The sequence below is a fragment of the Podarcis melisellensis genome, assembly GCF_964234715.1.
Source record: "Podarcis melisellensis genome assembly, chromosome: 6".
NCBI lineage: Eukaryota > Metazoa > Chordata > Lepidosauria > Squamata > Lacertidae > Podarcis > Podarcis melisellensis.
Window position 1 is genome coordinate 4,640,507 of NC_138538.1, and position 17,602 is coordinate 4,658,108.

The window sequence follows — 17,602 nt, forward strand, 5'->3', positions numbered from 1 at the left end:
TGTTAAAAAGTAAAACATGTTTTATAGTTAAAATTAAACCATTCTAAGGTGATGGCACCAGTAATTGTCATGTTAAGGTTTGATACAAGTAAATTCAGTAATAGGCTATCTTGTTCTTCTAATAGCTCTAACACTTAATAACTGTTTTGGTGACTAAAACACAGCTTGATAAACAAAACTATATGCATACATATAAAATAAAAGCCATTAACATTAAATATATTATCATTATATGATATTATATTTTGGTATGTCAACCTCTGGTAAATGGCATCTTGTACCATTGAATGGCACTGCAACCAGTTACTGGCACTAAATAAAAATAAACATCAACTGTTTAAATCAAGGGCACCTCATGTGCTGTTACACATAATTGTATAGGCTTAGGTACTTTACGTGTGTAAAGCATTAAAGCAATTTCTGTAAAAAATAACACTGTATGGTCAAGGGTACAGAATTGCTTAGAATAAGATCACACAAAAATAGGGGGGAAAGGCTATTACATATAGTTGAAATAAATACGAATTCAAGTGTTCATCAAATTAAATGACTAGCATTTTAAAAACTTTTTAAAAAAATGTTTTCTGTAGCTGACATTTCAGAACTGCCAATGGTGAATGACACAATACCCAGTAATGTAACTGAATAAAAAAAAAACCCCAACAACATTATTCATTACTTACAGTGGCAATATCACAGCTTGACTTATTGTTTACTAGATTTTTTAATGTGGGTTGTAAAACTGGTTCTTACATTAGAATTTACAGTTTGCGGAGAATATTCTCCGGAGAATTTTCTAGCAGAGAATATTCTCATTCTCGAGAATGTTCTCTGGAGAATATTCTCACCTCACATCACTAGTGATAGCATTGATCTCACCCTGAAAAAGAGAAGCTGTTGAGATTCTTGCCGCCAACCAGTTAAAGTGTTACTTGGCATTTGGACCGAATTCACGCCTGGGAGAAGCAGCCGTGCCATTCTCCACCCTACCCCAGGGATCCGTGCAAACTACCTTATTAACTTTCTCAATGTGTTGCCTCATTTTAACAATAGTTTGCTTTGTGTCCACAGTTGGAAAATTCTGAGTTCTGCCTGAGGCCCACCACCACGATTTGCACTGAAATTGGAAGCGGCGTGAACACCAGATCCTTAAGCTAGCTCGGCCTGCCAATCTGCCCACAATGTCGGGACCTGTGCCAAGCAGGGCCAGAGTCTACACAGATGTAAATACACACAGACCACGAGAATACTGGGATTACGAGTCGCACGTTGTTGAATGGGGGTAAGTGCCCACATTAGTTTACTGGCCAGGTGCTGCCCGTGTTGGGTTTGCGGGATTGGCACTGGTTCCTTTCGTATTTGCAAAGTGCTGTTTGTTTCAGTAGATGTAACCTAGTGCTATTCCCCACATTTTGTTGTGGGGAGGAAAACTTGGGAATTCTCTTGTTCGGGGAAAAAGGAAATCTGTAGAGAGAGGGGCTACTTAGCTCTTCAAAGGAGAGTCTGTTGCTCAGTGGTGGGGTACAAACTTATCACATTAAGTTCCTGGCATTTCTGTTAAAAGGATAATTGGAGATGAACATCTGCCTGAGACTTTGGAGAATTGTTGAGCAGCTGGTACTGGTCTAGGCTGGCTAGTGCTGTGACTCTGTTCCAAGTTGCTTTGTTGTTAAAATAACATTTTATTATTCTTGCACCATCAATCTGTATGGAGCAGTGCAGAGTAATATCTTCAAATTTGTCCTTACAGGGGAGTGAGGGGGGCGGACCTCTAGAAACATTCTCTAATGTGTCCACCTTTTTGAATAATCTGGCGACACGTTTTGAAATAGTGATTTTGGAGTGGTGCATGATGGATTTTGTTGGTTTTGTCTTTACAGTAATCAAGATGACTACCAACTAGTCCGGAAATTGGGCCGGGGCAAATACAGTGAAGTCTTCGAAGCCATCAACATCACAAATAATGAAAAAGTAGTTGTTAAAATCCTGAAGGTGAGCCTCTAATGTTTTGGTGGCTGCTGCTGCAAGCAGAAATATTTTTGTGCATTATGTCCAAGTTGGTTCTTGATAATGGGTAGGGGTAAAGGGGACCCCTGACCATTAGGTCCAGTCGTGGCTGACTCTGGGGTTGTGGTGCTCATCTCGCTTTCTTGGCTGAGGGAGCCAGTGTACAGTTTCCGGGTCATGTGGCCAACATGACTAAGCCGCTTCTGGCGAACCAGTGCAGTGCACGGAAACACCATTTACCTTCCCGCTGGAGTGGTACCTATTTTATCTACTTGCACTTTGTGCTTTCGAACTGCTAGGTTGGCAGGAGCAGGGACCGAACAACGGGAGCTCACCCCATTGCAAGGATTTGAACCACCAACCTTCCGATCGGCAAGCCCTAGGCTCTGTGGTTTAACCCACAGTGCCACCCACGTCCCACTTGATAATGGGTACCCACTTGTAAAGGACGTAGAGTTCATATTTTTGAGGGACGTGTTACAGCCAGTTTGCAAGACCTTGAGTCATTTGACTGTTGAGGGCAAGTTTCTAAATGTTGTCCTGTGATGGGTGGGGTGGCACTTGAATGACTGGCCTCTGCTCTGACACATTAGTGTGGGTCGCTATTAGCAGCCCCATATTCCTCAACATTTTCTGCAACTGTCATGTGGATGTACCCTGGGTATATGGTGGAATGACTGATGTGATTTTATACTGTAAACCAGCCTGTGATCCTCAGATGAAGGGCAGTATATAAATTTAATAAATAAATTGAAGTGAAGTGAAGGGAAAAACCCCTTGCCCAGTTGATAAGATTTTAAAGCTGCTCTACATTTATAGGATATATGAAAGGTGTACAGAATTAAGAATATACACATAATATAGAGCATAAAACGCTACAACTTAGAAGCCAACAAGAATTAGAATAGCCTAATTTAAGAAGGCATGGGAGAAAAGAATTAAATACTCCCGTGCTTAGGGGTGCAAGCTTTCAAAACCAAGTGGGTGGTTTGGAGAGATTTAAGGGAAATAGGGGGAAGTTGGAACTAATTTGGAAAATGTTCCGAAAATGCTCAGAATAGTTGAGAGAACATAAGCTGCAGATGGGCTTCTGGCAAAGCAAATGTTTCAACTGGACTGTAAATACAACAACACTCCAGTATTTTCTACAGTAGTTGAAAACCCTTCTATCTCCCTTTGGAGAATAACAAGTTGTTAAAGTCTCCGCTCCTTAGGTTGACACCAAATGGCCGTTTAGAGCTGCTTGCATGAAGCCCAGCTTTCTCTTAAAGTAGAGGCAGTAATGAGCTTGCTGAATGTTAATGATGCCCTGGCCTTACTCGTCCTCTGCAAATGCTCACCATCTGGTTTTGAGTGGCTTTCTTAGCGGCAGATGTTGGCTTTCTGTAGCCATTGTTCTGTTTGGCTAGTAGAACTTCGCTTGCAACTTCACGCTGGAATTTCCCTCCGGTTGGTGGTTTCCAGCCTCTCAGAGAAGTTTTAGACATGATCTGGAAGCTGCTTGAAACATAATCTGGCAAACGGCACATCATCGCCTGCGGTGCAGCTGAATCCTAAAATTCCTCTCCCTTCTTGCAGGTTTCAAGTGCTTTCTAGGGTTCCACCTGGAAGGTGGCGTGTTTGTGTGTGTGCTAAATGACTGCGAAGCAGTGGGGAGGGGGAGATGCTACTCATTGTGTGTGCTGAGAATGGGATAAAAAGCAACAGATTTAAACCTTGAGGAGATGCACGTTAAACTTTAGGATAAAGCAGAGCAGGAAATCTCCTTTTAGATTGCCGACAATTTATATCCCTATTTGTGTGAGCTTGATCAATAAAATTGGAGTAGGTAGTGCAAGCTGACTCAAAACAGGCACAAAGGCCTAAAATCCCAAAACATTTCAAGCAGCAAATTTGGGGCATGTGTGCTCGAGCCTGGGCAGCCCTGAATGCAGGCAGCCAGTAACCACAATGATGGGTTAGCACAAGAATGGAATAAAGTCGCTTTGCGTATCTCTGATGAAGCTTAGGCTTTGACCAAGGTTAAGGCAGATGGTGAAACAGGTGGCCTGGCTTAGCTTCCCCCAGACATGACAGCTGCCTCGGCAAGAGGTTCGACGTTCACCACTTGGTCGACCAAGCCACTACAAGCACTTACAGTTTACATGCAATATCTTGTAAGTGGCTGAGCTGGCCTGTTTTAGTGGGAAGGACAGAGAAGAGCTAGAAATGAGCAAACAGGGCAGGCAGGTGAGTATCCTGTGTTCTTATGCAGAAAGCTTCATGCAAGCTTTCAATGAACTCCCAGCTTTCCAGATGTTTGGGTCTCCAAACCCAATGGCTGCGCTGGCTGGGGCTAATGGGAGTTCCTGTCCAAAACATCTGGAGGGCACCAGTCTGGGAAGCCTTGAACTATTTGGGCTCCTGAGTATTTATTACACGGTTTGTTAATTACGAGTTGGAGGATAGCAATTAAGTCTTATTCACCAAGATCCAAAGGGTCTCTTTAGATGTTCTCAAGGGCTTGGGGCTTAGCATGTTTTTCTTCATAACCTCAGCCTTCCACGCAATATTCCAAACTGTTTTTCAGTTTCCCCTTTATTTAAGAAGTGTTTTGTCATGCAACAGGTGTGTGTGTGCGTGTTCTGCAGTTTTGAGAGAAACAAGCCCAGATCCCCTAAGACGTGGTTCTTTGTGGCCCAGCCATTGAAATTAAAGGTGGCATTTCTTCTTCACATGCTGCCCAGCTTGGTATATGGGTTCATGCGATGTTGCAATGGCTGCTGGGCCATTCAGAAAGCGTTGGGAAAATACTTGAAAGGTGGCCTTATTTAGGGCTACTAGCTGTGGGAGGTGGAAATGACGGTAATCTCAATACTGAACCTCCTGGTGTTGAATGAGATGGTCATCTTATGGTGCTTGTGAACTTCCTGGCTTGCCTCATTCATTCCATTCGGATCAGATGCTAGGAGCTGATTGAAGTATTCATCTGGCCTGGTATAGGAATCCATGGTGTGTGTGCATAAGATAAACACACACACACACACACAAACACACACACACACACACTTTGACCCACTTTTTCAGGTGCGACACAGGCTTCCAAGTTGCAGTCAGCAGTTTAAAATGAAAATTGGGTAGGAACTCACAGCTAGATTGTTCTCTGTAAAATTAAAAAGAGCCAATAATAAAAACCAGGTGCAGCAGTACTTTCAAAGCTGCAGTGGGATTCTTTCCCCGCACTCCCACTGGCTTCACTTGGGCTTGAAACGTCGCCTTGGGTAAACGGGCATTTCTCTCACCAGCCTGTGAAAAAGAAGAAAATCAAGCGTGAAATCAAAATCTTGGAGAACTTGCGAGGCGGCCCCAACATCATCACCCTTGCAGATATAGTGAAAGACCCTGTGGTGAGTAGCTCTGAGGTTCTGGAGCAGCTCCAGGACTGCGCGGTAAGCGGAGGGGAGAAAGGAAGCTGTGACAGTTGGTTCGTAAAAGGGCTGGACAAACTCCGGGGAGAGACATCCGTCAGTGTTTAGGAGTCATCATAGTAGCCCAGTGGGACCTGCTTCTGCAGAGAGAGCCTGCCTTTGAGTGTCAGGTGCAAGAGATGAAGAAGAGGTAGCTGCCATTTGCTGGAAACTGAATGCTAGACTGGACTGGGCTTTTGAGTCCAGCTTTTGAGCTATAAAGCCTTAAGCGGCTCAGGACCGCAGTACCTCAAGGTCTGCCTCTCTTCATATGAACCTGCCCAGACCCTGCAATGATCATCGGAGGCCCTCCTTTGTGTGCCCCCTCCTCGAGAGGTATGGAGGGTGGCAACATGAGAACAGGCCTTCTCTGCAGTGGCTCCCCATCTGTGGAATGCTCTCCCTAGGGAAGTTCGCCTGGCACCTTCATTATACACCTTTAGGCGCCAGGCAAAAACATTCCTCTTTAACCAGGGATTTGGTTGTTCCAACTTATATCCTATGCCCTTTTTAAAAAAAAAATTGAGGGAGGAAGGGGGTTATTGGGTTGTTTTTGCTCTTATTTTTATTATTTATTTTACCTTGTATTTTTATGTTGTGAACCGCCCTGAGACCCCTTGTTGTGAACCTTTGGCCCTCCAGAGGTCCATTGGACCTCAACTGTTGAGTCCCAACCAGTTGGGCTAATAGAAAGGGATGATGGAACTTGAGGGCCAGCAGCAATCGGAAGCGCCACAAGTTCCTCGCCTCCTATCCGGCGGGATGCCGAGAAAGGTGTTCGTCTTCAGATGCCAGTAGGACAAGGCAGATAGATTGTCGAAGAACAGCTTCTTTGCTTGTGTCTCTGACACCGATGACTTTCTGTGTGTGTGTGTGTGTCTGGTGCTCAGCGTTGGGAATGCAAGTGTGCAGTCAAGCTGTATTATCTCGGCATTTCCGGTTACGCGGTCCTTTTGTGGAAGGGAGGAGAGGTAATGCGCCCCTGCTTGAATAATCTGTCTGCACTCACAGGAAATGTGGGCTGTGAAAGAGCTCGGGGGGGGGGCTGTGCTTTTAGTGGGTGAAAAGCCTGCCGAGTGGGCCAGCTTGTGAATTACAAACCCCCCTCTCCCCGTTTATCCATCTGACTGTGAGAAAGAGGTAGCAAATGCTTCACTCGAATGGGGTAGCAGGTTAAAAAGAGCACAGAATAGTGTACACGTATGAGCTGCTTTTGTCGTCCCAAGTAATGACACAGCAGGAGAACTCCTAGCACTTTATTAAATATAAAACATGTTGGCATTTCAGGCATCTATTGATCATAAGATGCAGCATTACCTCCGCACAGCCCCGCTCCCTGTTTGCTCTCTGGTTTTCCTCTAATCCTATTTTCGAATTGCTTAATCAGATCAGGCCTTTTAATCAGATTAGCTTCTCTCAGAGGAAGCTCCCCCTCCCTGCAGTTCCTTCTAGATTTTGTGGAAATGTGGGCTATTGCATTTGGTGTAACTGCAACTAGTCAGATGCTGAAAACCTCCTGCTAAGGATGGCGGAGAAGTGGGGACATGTATGTGTGGATAAGTATTAGGCCTATAAAGCAAGGAAGGTCCCAACATGACTGACTGTTTTGGTTTCCTTCTCCTAGTCTCGCACCCCAGCCTTGGTTTTCGAACATGTAAACAACACAGACTTTAAGGTATGGTTTGTCACTCAGCCTTTGGGGTTTCAGAGTATTTAAGGATGGATACATGCCTGGTTTGGGGATGCTGCAATAGTGAACGTCCTAGATCGGCAGAGGGTTCAACCCAAATGACCTTTTGAGGTCCCGCCCAATTCTGATTTCAATGAAAAGGAAATTAAAAATGTAAGTCATTTTTGGTAAAGTGCGATCAAGTTACCCAAGGCCAGTTACTTCCACCGGATAAAAGTTTGTTTATTCCAGCAGATAACAGTAACACCACCATGTTTAGTCTACAAAAGGCACTTGGCATTTCATTCATTCATTTTATTGAGTGACTGTCTCTCCCTTCCTGCCAGGGAGCTCAGGGCAGCACAGGTAGTTCTCCCCCTCCTTTCCTCCATTTTTATATTCCCAGCAACCCTGTGAGGTAGCTTAGGAACTCTGTTGTTCCTCTAGAGCAGGGATGTCTAACAGGTCGATCACAATCTACTGGTAGATCCCTGCAAGGTTTTGGTAGATCGCAGTCGATCGCTGGCTCTCTTTCCTTAGTGTTGGTAAAATAGAATCTGGCCCCCTGTCCCCTCAATCTCAAGCTAAAAAGCTCAACAACTTTGACCTGAACCTCTTAGAAAACAAAAACAAACAAACCAAAAAACGGGATTTTCCTCCCTAAAAAAGCTCAACAGTTTTGCCCTGACCTTCCCGCAAATGGGTAGATCACTGCCAGTTTTTTGTTCTGTGAGTAGATCGCAGTCTCTGAGGAGTTGGCCATCCCTGATCTAGAACTAAGAGATGAACACAGCAAGCAGGTAGTTAGTGTGCATGCACGCAGGTGCACATGTGTTACTTACAGGTCCCCTCATTAGGGAGTAACGATTGGCTGCAGCTTTGTCCTGAGTGTACACTTGGTAGCTATCCAGGTTGGTCTCCACCAGTGCCTTTTTTCTAGAACAATAGGTGTTGGTACTCATCATGAAGTTGTTACAGTAAGTTAAAAGTCCCTTTTAACAACAACGAAAAGAAGTGCCGGTACTGCACACCCTTGAATACCCCTTGGGAAAAAGCACTGGTCTCTGCATAATGTGTGACAGAGCCTCAATAATGTCCCCAAATACTGAATTACCCTCCTCATCACACGCCCTGTAATGGATGACAAAAAACAAACAAACCCCCATAATTCGTTGCTTGAAAACTTAATTTTTTAACGTTGATGTCTTACAGCAATTATACCAAACGTTAACAGACTACGACATCCGGTTCTACATGTATGAAATCTTGAAGGTGAGTCTGCCTTTTCCCTTCCTGTTTGAGATGGGAGGTGAAGCATGAGGTTGGCTGAGAAATGGCAACCAGCCGCCCTGAGGAGTTGAAGGATTTCTCTCTTCTGTTGGTTATTCTGAAGAATATTTGTGTTCCAGACATAACCTAACATTGCCCAGGCAGATCCTGCTTGCCTCGGAGCTGTCACTTGTTCCATCGATCCATTACCGTGATTACCAGAAGTGCTAGTAATATTTAGCACTGGTAATGTTTAGCATGGATATTGGTGCCTCTTCTCGATGGCTGTCAGTACTTCGCTCCAAGTGCCATGTGGACTGTGCATGTGATTTATTAGAGCAGGGCTGCAGAGCGTAAGCCCAGGAGCCTTATCAGGCTCTTTGAGGTATTTGGTGCAGCCTATGGCATCCTCTTAACATGCACATGGTTGAAGTCAGTGTTCGAAATTAGCTAGGCGCGTTTTGCGACTGGCGTAGGTCCATTTGTGACAACATGGAAATCTCTAGATGCCAGTATCTTCAGCGGACATCTCCGTCTGCCTCTGGCCCCTCCAGATTTCTTATGCAGGTAAGCAGAAGGGCTTATTCATTGCACTGACCTCCCACCTTTTCCTCCAAGGAGTGCAAGGTTTACCCCTCCTCCTCAGTTAATCCCTACAACGATCCTGTGAGGTAGGCTAGGAGGCTGCGACTGACTCCAAGGTCATCCAGCGAGCTTCATGACTGAGTGGGGATTTGAACCCTGATCTCCCAGGTCCTAGTCTGACGCTCTTAACCTCTACACCACACTGCCTTCCTAGAGTACTTCTGCTGTGGTGCAGCGATATAAATTAAGTAGGCAGATCAATATGGGGAAAGCAAAATGCCACTTAGAGAAGGGTCTGAAATATAATCCTTGAAGGTTGAATTTGTTTTATTCTGGACTGTCTCGATGTTTTAATGTGTGGTAAACCACTTTGAGATTTTTCTTCAAAATATAAAGTGGTATAGAAATGAAATGGATGATGATAATAATAATAATAATAATAATAATTAAAAACCCCACTGCAGTAAAATAATGCTGCCTAGACATTCCGTTGTGGCAAACATAACCTAGGTTTAAGGTGCCGTTTGGTGATGAACTTAAATATCTGAGGTTCTAATGCTGATTGAAACCCCTTCCACTTTTTTCAGGCCCAGGACTCACTTTTAACTCAAGCATGCATTTGAGGACCCAGTTCTTAATCTTCTACTATATATATGCATGGCGGTTTTGCTCCCGTAGGCAAAACCTGCCTTGGATCAGGCCATAACCCACTAGCAGGTCCCACCCCCAGCAGTTGAAGACCAGTGCCTTGGAGCTAGGACGTTGATGCCTTACACATAGGGCAATGGCAATAGATGCTGCTGAAGCTTTTGGCCTCTCCCAACATTCCCAGTTAATCAAGCATGGGGAACCTGTGCTCATCGACATGTTGTTGGACTCCAACTCCCATGACTGGGGCTTCCAGCGGTTGTAATTTAACAGTGCCATGTTCCCCACTTCCCCACTCCTGCTTCACAGCACAGCTACCTACTGTAGCTTCCAGTAACGTGGCAATCTGAGAGGCTTTCAATAGGAAGCAGGGCTAACTTTCAATGGATCCTGCCTGCCTGCTCCAGTCAGCCTCTGCACCTTTATTTAGCTTCCCACCTGCATCACAAGCATTTCTGGTTGGAACTTGAGACCTTTTCTGTTTTGTGGTGTTGTAAGTTGTGCAACTCCCTCTTGAGGGAGGTTTAATTAGCTTCCTTCCTTTTCGACCAGCTAGTGGGAACTCTTCATCTGACATTCCCTTGTGAAAAGTCTTTGTCTCCTCACTCAACTGCACTCTTGCCGTTTGATTCCGCTCCTGCGACCTTTGGGAAGGCTCTGTTTAGGGCTGCAAAGCACCATGCGGATTTTCATACAGATAAAAGTTAAAACGAGCGAGGTGGGGATCTGATCTCTGATGCCCGCGGGCATCTGGTTGGCCACCGTGAGAGCTGGATTCTGGGCTAGGTGGGCCACTGGCCTGTTCTGATGTTCTTAGGCTCTTGTTCATGATCCACGTACCTCTTTTCCCCAGGCCCTGGACTATTGCCACAGTATGGGGATAATGCACAGAGACGTCAAACCCCACAACGTCATGATTGACCATGAACACAGAAAGGTAAGGCTTGGGGGTCTTTGTCCTCTGTTTCTAGTCGGGATTTAATTGTGGCGGAAGCAAAATTCCTCTGGTGCACTGCTGCTGCTGCTGCTGTGTGTGTTTGTGGCCTGTTAGTAGCAGGAGTGGAAAAGAGATTTCCAAAAAGAGATTAGTATGGAAGGTAGGAGTGAAATCTTCCACATTTAGCTTCTGCAAAACTCCTGTTGGCATTCAGACGTTTCACCTTCATTGAGTACTTGACCTACCAAAGCTGCTCTGGGTATGTGCTGCAGAACCCTGTCGTGTTGCAAGCGTTCTGGAGCATGTCCCAGAACAGAGTTGGTTCATGCAGGATACTGGTCAAGCCTATTGGACTTCACCTCCATTCTTTGTGAACTAAGAGTAAGTTATAAGGTATGTTCCTTGTGGCTACACCTCACAAGGGGAGGCTGGTGATGATGGTTTGTCGTTCGGGGAAAAACATGACCACTCATTTCAAGGTACAATGTAAAATGTTGAAGATACTGTTGTTTTTATTATTATCGCTATTTATTAAATTGGCACACTATTCATCTGTAGATCTCAGTTCACAATATATCGGCAAGGAGCAGAGATATTGTACAGCAGGATTCCCCAACATGGTTCCTCCTGGACATTTTGGACTACAGCTCCCATAGCCCCTGAGAATTGGCTGTCCTGGCTGAGAATGATGGGAGTTGTAGTCCATAACATTGGGGAGGACACCAGGTTGGGCAAAGACTGGTGCGTGGTGTGCTGAGAAGGAAGAGGGATGTTTTCTGCAGCTCCCATTTCAACTCTTCAAGGGTCAAATTGATTTTTTTCCGTTTCTTCCGTTTTGTATTTTTCTCTCTCCCCCCCCCCCAGCCTGCTTGTCTAATTTACCCTTGTGTGAACTTTGAGCCGAAGCTATTCATTGCTGTAATTATTGATCTTTCATCTGAGAAACACTGCTTTTTGGTGGTTTGACTCCTATTTTCCAGGCCTTGGCTACTCATCAGAGCAGAATTATCCTCTGCCCTCCTACTCCTCCCTCTCACTCACAGTTCAATAGTTCGATTGCACTATTTTTGTCCCTGACCACGCCAGATGGTGTCAGTTACGTTTTGCGCTTCCGCTCAATTAAATCTTCGCATCATTTCATAACATTCCATTTATTTCTGATGCTGTTATTTCCTGCAGCAAGCAATCTGCACAGTCACTGGAAGATGCAGGCCAAGGCAAAGAGGTTTCTCCTCCTCCTCAGTCTCCTTTCCCTTTTCTCTTTTTAGCTCCGGCTAATAGATTGGGGTTTGGCTGAATTCTATCATCCTGGCCAAGAGTACAATGTCCGAGTGGCTTCTAGATACTTCAAAGGCCCAGAGCTCCTCGTAGATTATCAGGTAACTGTGTCCCACCTACGGAAATAATCAGGTTTGTGGGAAAGCAGCTCAAACAATTAAAGAACACAAGCGCATTCAGCCCTAAGGTTAGAAAAATCACTTGAACGTTTCTCTTTCCCCCTTCCCCTCCAGGTAGAACTGCATTTCCTTCCATTCTCATTTTAGACACCCCTGGTGCTAACTGCATCCTTACCTACTTAGCTTTCAGTTTGGGTGTGGAATTGATGGAGGGTTCATTTCGTTTACTCTGCTCCAAAGATTGCTGGCTGCTGCCCATCTGGGGCTTTCAGGGGTTTAAGGCAGGAGGCTGCCAGCAGGTGGAGCCAGAGCCAACTAATTCTGGTTTTTGCCTGCACCGCGCTCCTCCTCGCTAAGTTCTGCAAGGTCATCACTGACACTAAAGAGGAAGAAGGCGACGCCTATTGCCTCCCTCTGGTTGCCAGAAAGCAGGCAGGCAAGTTGGGGCTGGCTTGGATGCAGATTGAGGTTGGTGGGGAAGTGCCCCATTCTTCCCAATGGACCAGTCTCTGGGCCTGAATCAGGTATGGATTGTCCCTGTCTGTAACATGGCAGTGGTCACAGCAACTCTGTCTCAGCAGATGAAAGAATCTGCTTCTCTCTCTTGGGTGTTGTTCCTTGAAAGAACAACAACAACAATACTTTATGATTTATACCCCACCCACCTGGCTGGGTTTCCCCAGCCACTCTGGACGGCTCCCAGCAGAATATTAAAAACACGCTAAAGCATCAAACATTAAAAACTTCCCTAAACAGGGCTGCTTTCAGATGATGATGATAAAATTTATACCCCACCCATCTGGCTGGGTTTCCCCAGCCACTCTGGGCTGCTTCCAGCAAAATATTAAAGTACAATAATGTCTTCTAAAAGTTGGATACAGTCATACCTCATGTTATGTTTGCTTCATGATATGTTTTTTCAGGTTGCGTCCCACAGCGACCCAGAAGTACTGGAAAGGGTTACTTCTGGGTTTTGCCGCTCGCACATGTGCAGATGCGCAAAATGACATCATGCGCATGTGCAGAAGTGGCGAATCGCAACCCACGCGTGTGCAGACGCGCCGCTGTGGGTTGCGTTGTATTCATGTTGTGAACGGGCCTCCGGAACAGATCCCGTTCACAACCAGAGGTACTACTGTAGTTGTTTATTTCCTTGATATCTGATGGGAGGGTGTTCCACAGGGCAGGCGTCACTACCGAGAAGGCCTTCTTCCTGGTTCCACTAACACAGAATCGTAGAATTAGAAGGGTCCAAGCCCCTGCAATGCAGGAATCTCAACTAAAGCGTCCACGACAGATGGCCATCCGGCCATAAAAACCTCCAATGAAGGAGAGTCCAATCCTTCCAGTGAGCACTCAGATTTGAGTAACCCCTGAAGAACTACAGGGACTCCTCTCCCTGTAGTGTGTATTTTCTTTGTGCCAAGCTGGTTGCTGTCAACTTGTCGTGGGGATGTGTTTTTCACACGCGACAGGGCTTGGTTTGCAGTGTTCTTTTTGCCCCTTTCACGCCTGCTAAGTGCATCAGACCGATGGGCCTGCTTTTGCTTCCTTTGCAGATGTACGACTACAGCTTGGACATGTGGAGCTTGGGTTGCATGCTCGCCAGCATGATCTTCCGAAAGGAGCCCTTCTTCCATGGTCATGATAACTATGATCAGGTGAGAGAGAGAGTGAAAGAGATAGGATGGTGATGTTCAGGCACAGGGCTTTCTCTTCCTCTGTGACTTTTGCGCCCTGCATGTTCTCAGCTTCCCAGGGGATGGAAAAATCAAGAATTAACTGGATTGGCTCACATGCACGTTTCTCATTTGATCGCCGTCACCTCCAGTTAGGACCTGCACGTATGAATGGTGCTACCATGGGTCACAGATATAAAATTCAGTTTCACTTCCAATCTGGTTTCAGTGGTTTTAGCTAGCACGTATTGGCTGCAAGCTGACATGAAGCAATGTACATGGGTGGTATTCGGCTAAGCCAGACTCAAGATTTAGACGTCACTGGGTGTGCTCTGAGTATGGCAGTCTAATGCTAGCCCATGTTCATCCAAGGCTCGCTTGCCTAACAGATCTCTTGACCAGAGGCGTAGCAAGCCCAGGTGGTACCCGGTGTGGAATATTTCTTGTCACACCCTCCCCCCACATTGACAGCTCGGGGTAGGCTTGGGAGTTGTGGGCGGGCGCTGAAGGTCCGCCGCTCCTTCCTATGTCTCTGCTCCCCCATGCCCGCAACTCCCAAGGACCCCGAGCTGTCGGAGGAAGGGGGAAGAGCCATGCTGCTTTGCTGGGGCGCTGGCAAAGCTGCAAGATCGTCTTCTCGGGAGCCATGGCTCCCATCTACTCCTCCCTGGCTCGCTGCAAAGTGGCAAAGCAGGAGCCGCTTACAGCGAGCCAGGGAGGAGGGATCCCACCACCGGCCGTACGGCGCTGGTGGCAAACCGCTACATACAGCACACGTGCAGCGTCGCTACACACAGCGCATGCATGCAACACCGCGCATGCGTTGTGCGTAGAGGTTTGCCACTGGCACTGCCCGAGAGCCGTACAGACGATGGTGGGATCCTCTGCTCGCGGCTGCAGCCGCAAATGGAGGATCCTGCACATGCGGCTGTGGCGGCGCGATGGCTGCTCGCGCCTCCGCGCCTGGGCAAGCACCCCACTGGGTGCCTTCTTGTCACCCTCCCAGACGTGGAGCCCAGGGTACACCGCCCCTACCTTGCGACGCCACTGCTCTTGACTTGCCCTGCAAATACTCTCAACGGGGAAATGAAGAGCAGCTGCCAGGGATTGTCGGGCGGATGACAGTGATCATATCGTGTTTTCTGATATCTCACAACTGCCCCGAGAAGCTCGTGTTTCTGCCATGGGGGAAGTTAACCTCCTGGTGCCTGAAGTGGCTGTGATCACCGTCTTCCAGCTGAAGCTGCTTATTTGGGGAAATCACATTTCATCAAAGTCAAGATTGGTGTTCCCGTGTAAGGTTTTTTAATGGCACTTGGTGTCACATGGGCCTGTTCTGTAGCTGACACAGGGAGGCTCTTTGTGTGAATTGAGAGAACTCGCTCTTTAATGAAGTGCGTTTTGCCCCGTCTCTCTATAGTTCAGGCACATCTTTTTCAGCAGGCATTTGGAAAAGGAGAAACCTGATGGCTGCTGCTATTAGCAGCTGTTCCTTATTGATTTGCTACTTTTTTTTTTTTAAAGCATTAGTTGCTTTATGGATTTTTTTAAAAATCCCATTTGCTTGTTGTCAACCATCCTGTGGCTTGTACACAGGACAGTACATAAATATCTCAAAATATAAAGATGAGCCGTCATTATAATTAACACTCATATAGTGCTTTCAAGGGTTTAGAGCGCTTGGCCTTTATTACCTAGCTGTGATCCTTACAGTGACCCTGTAAGGGAACTCAGTAATGTTGTTCCCGATATTGGCGGGTGGGTGGGTGGACTGAGGCCGAGAGGGAAGAGTGCTTTGCCCAAAGCGAGATCGTGCCAGAGGCAAGACTTGAACAGGAGGCCTCCCCGATTCGTTGCCCCGTCTCCCAGCCGCTACTCTTCCACATGCTGGCTTACGCATTCTGTTTACAGTTGGTGAGAATAGCTAAGGTGCTCGGGACAGAAGACCTGTACGACTACATTGACAAATACAACATTGAGCTTGACCCCCGTTTCAACGACATCTTGGGCAGGTAAGATGAGATTGATTTAACACAGTGGTTCCCAAACTTTTTGAGGCCATCCCCTCCCCAGTTCCATAAATATAATATTATAATATAATAATAATAATAATAGTTCGCTTCCCACCTGACTAGGTTGCCCCAGCCATTCTGGGCGGCTTCCAACACATAAACTAACACAATAAAGCACCAAACATTAAAAACTTCCCTAGACAGGGCTGCCTTGAGGTGTCTTTTCTCTATTTAGTGGTCTGGAAGGGACATGTCCTTTTTGCTTCCTTCCACTTGCATCTCCGAAACGATGCAGTGCCAAAACTGCTTTGTAAGGCGCTATAGAAACGGCAGGCGACTTGACTTCGAGTTACTTGTGTGCGTTCCTCTTTCCATTCTTAAGAGTCGCTGACAACGTGCAGAAATACTTGTATGCTGGTAGGGTTAACAGAGGCTGCCCAAGGGGGACTCATCCATTCACTCTGTGTTCTCCCCCCACCTGGCTCATAGGCATTCCCGCAAGCGATGGGAGCGCTTCGTCCACAGCGAGAATCAGCATTTGGTCAGCCCCGAGGCCCTGGATTTCTTGGACAAGTTGCTGCGATACGACCACCAATCCCGTCTGACGGCGAGAGAAGCCATGGAGCACCCTTACTTTTGTGAGTCTGGGCCTAGCTTTTCAGACTTTCAAAGGGGCAAAGGTCAGGGAGGAGGGAGAGGTGCACCAGAAAGGGCATCCTGAGCCCGTTTCTCCTTCCTTGGAAAGCCACAAAATAACTTCAAAATCTGTGAGCTGCATATGGCAAAATCTCATCGGAGCCGAGCTTTATTCGGGGCGGTGAAAGGAGGTGGGAGCAAGTAAGCTGCCTGTTCCCTCCCATCCCTGAGCTTCCCAAACAGCCCAGCTGAATCCTGCAGTTCTTGTGAAAATATTCCACATTCATGAAGAATCTGCCTCTTGACTGTCAGGCAGTTTTGCAGCCGAAGATGCTGCTTTGTGTCTCAATATTACAGGGTGAGTCTTCTAAAAGAGGCCCTGTGGAACGTGTGTACTCTTTTAAAGGACTCGCCCTGTATATGTCCTGTTGTCACAAGGGCTCGTGGGAATAAAAGTGTTTTGGGATTTTGCCTCCCCCTTTCCCTTCCCCGCCAGTGGGAAGCTCTCTTGGGTATAGTGAAACCTGCTTAGATCCCACCAGTCCCAAATCACACTCCGCAATTGATCTACCAGCGAGTTGCCATCCTGATGAGGGATGTTTTTAAGAGTAGGCAAACAGTTTGCCTTTCCTTCTTTTCCTCCATCCGGATAGCCTCCAGCTCAGGGATGAGATTTCTCTGCGCTGCAGCAGCCCTGGCTTTCTGCACCTACCAACAAAACCTGGGTTCTGCAACTTGTGTGAACTATACCTGTTAGGAAACGGAGAGTAATTCGGCAGTTGTCATGCCAAACCCTGACCACCAAGCTGCATCTCCAGCAATACTTGCCTTCCCAATATGCAAGGCTGCATGTGTGAGGTGGGATTCTTGCCAGGCCTTCCCATCCATATTCCAGCTTCTCTTCACAGCCTCCGTGGCTGGAGACTTCCCTGCTTAAATAAATGAAACCTGTGATCACCAGCTGTAGGGCTGGGCGATACCTGGTTTTCAACATTGTGATATACCAGCAGCTAAATACCACAGTGTTCTGATACAGTGGTGCCCCGCAAGACGAACGCCTCGCAAGACGAAAAACCCGCTAGACGAAAGGGTTTTCCGTTTTGGAGGCGCTTCATAAAACAAATTCCCCTATGGGGTTGCTTCGCAAGACGAAAAAAATCTTGCATCCCCCCGCGGGTTTTTTTCCGCTTTTTTCTTCCTTTTTTAAAGCCACTAAGCCGCTTATCAGCTGTTCCGCTGATAAGCCGCTTAACAGCTGATCGCTGGAAGCCGCTTGACAGCTGTAGCGCTAATCCGCTAAGCTGTCAATGAGCTTGC

The 17,602-nt window shown here is 46.6% G+C and overlaps 1 protein-coding gene across 2 annotated transcripts in view; it reads left to right on the forward strand.

Moving 5' to 3' along the window:
- The window catches only part of CSNK2A1 (casein kinase 2 alpha 1), a 46,564-nt gene that overhangs the window by 24,683 nt on the left and 4,279 nt on the right, over positions 1-17,602 (forward strand). For both annotated transcript variants that reach the window (XM_081917150.1, XM_081917151.1), the window contains 10 exons: positions 1,072-1,282; positions 1,881-1,992; positions 5,292-5,393; positions 7,078-7,128; positions 8,335-8,394; positions 10,478-10,561; positions 11,830-11,940; positions 13,518-13,619; positions 15,549-15,649; positions 16,139-16,287. In XM_081917150.1, the coding sequence (XP_081773276.1) occupies positions 1,182-1,282; positions 1,881-1,992; positions 5,292-5,393; positions 7,078-7,128; positions 8,335-8,394; positions 10,478-10,561; positions 11,830-11,940; positions 13,518-13,619; positions 15,549-15,649; positions 16,139-16,287 (973 nt within the window). In that variant the 5' untranslated portion in view covers positions 1,072-1,181. The remainder of the gene's footprint in view (positions 1-1,071; positions 1,283-1,880; positions 1,993-5,291; positions 5,394-7,077; positions 7,129-8,334; positions 8,395-10,477; positions 10,562-11,829; positions 11,941-13,517; positions 13,620-15,548; positions 15,650-16,138; positions 16,288-17,602) is intronic.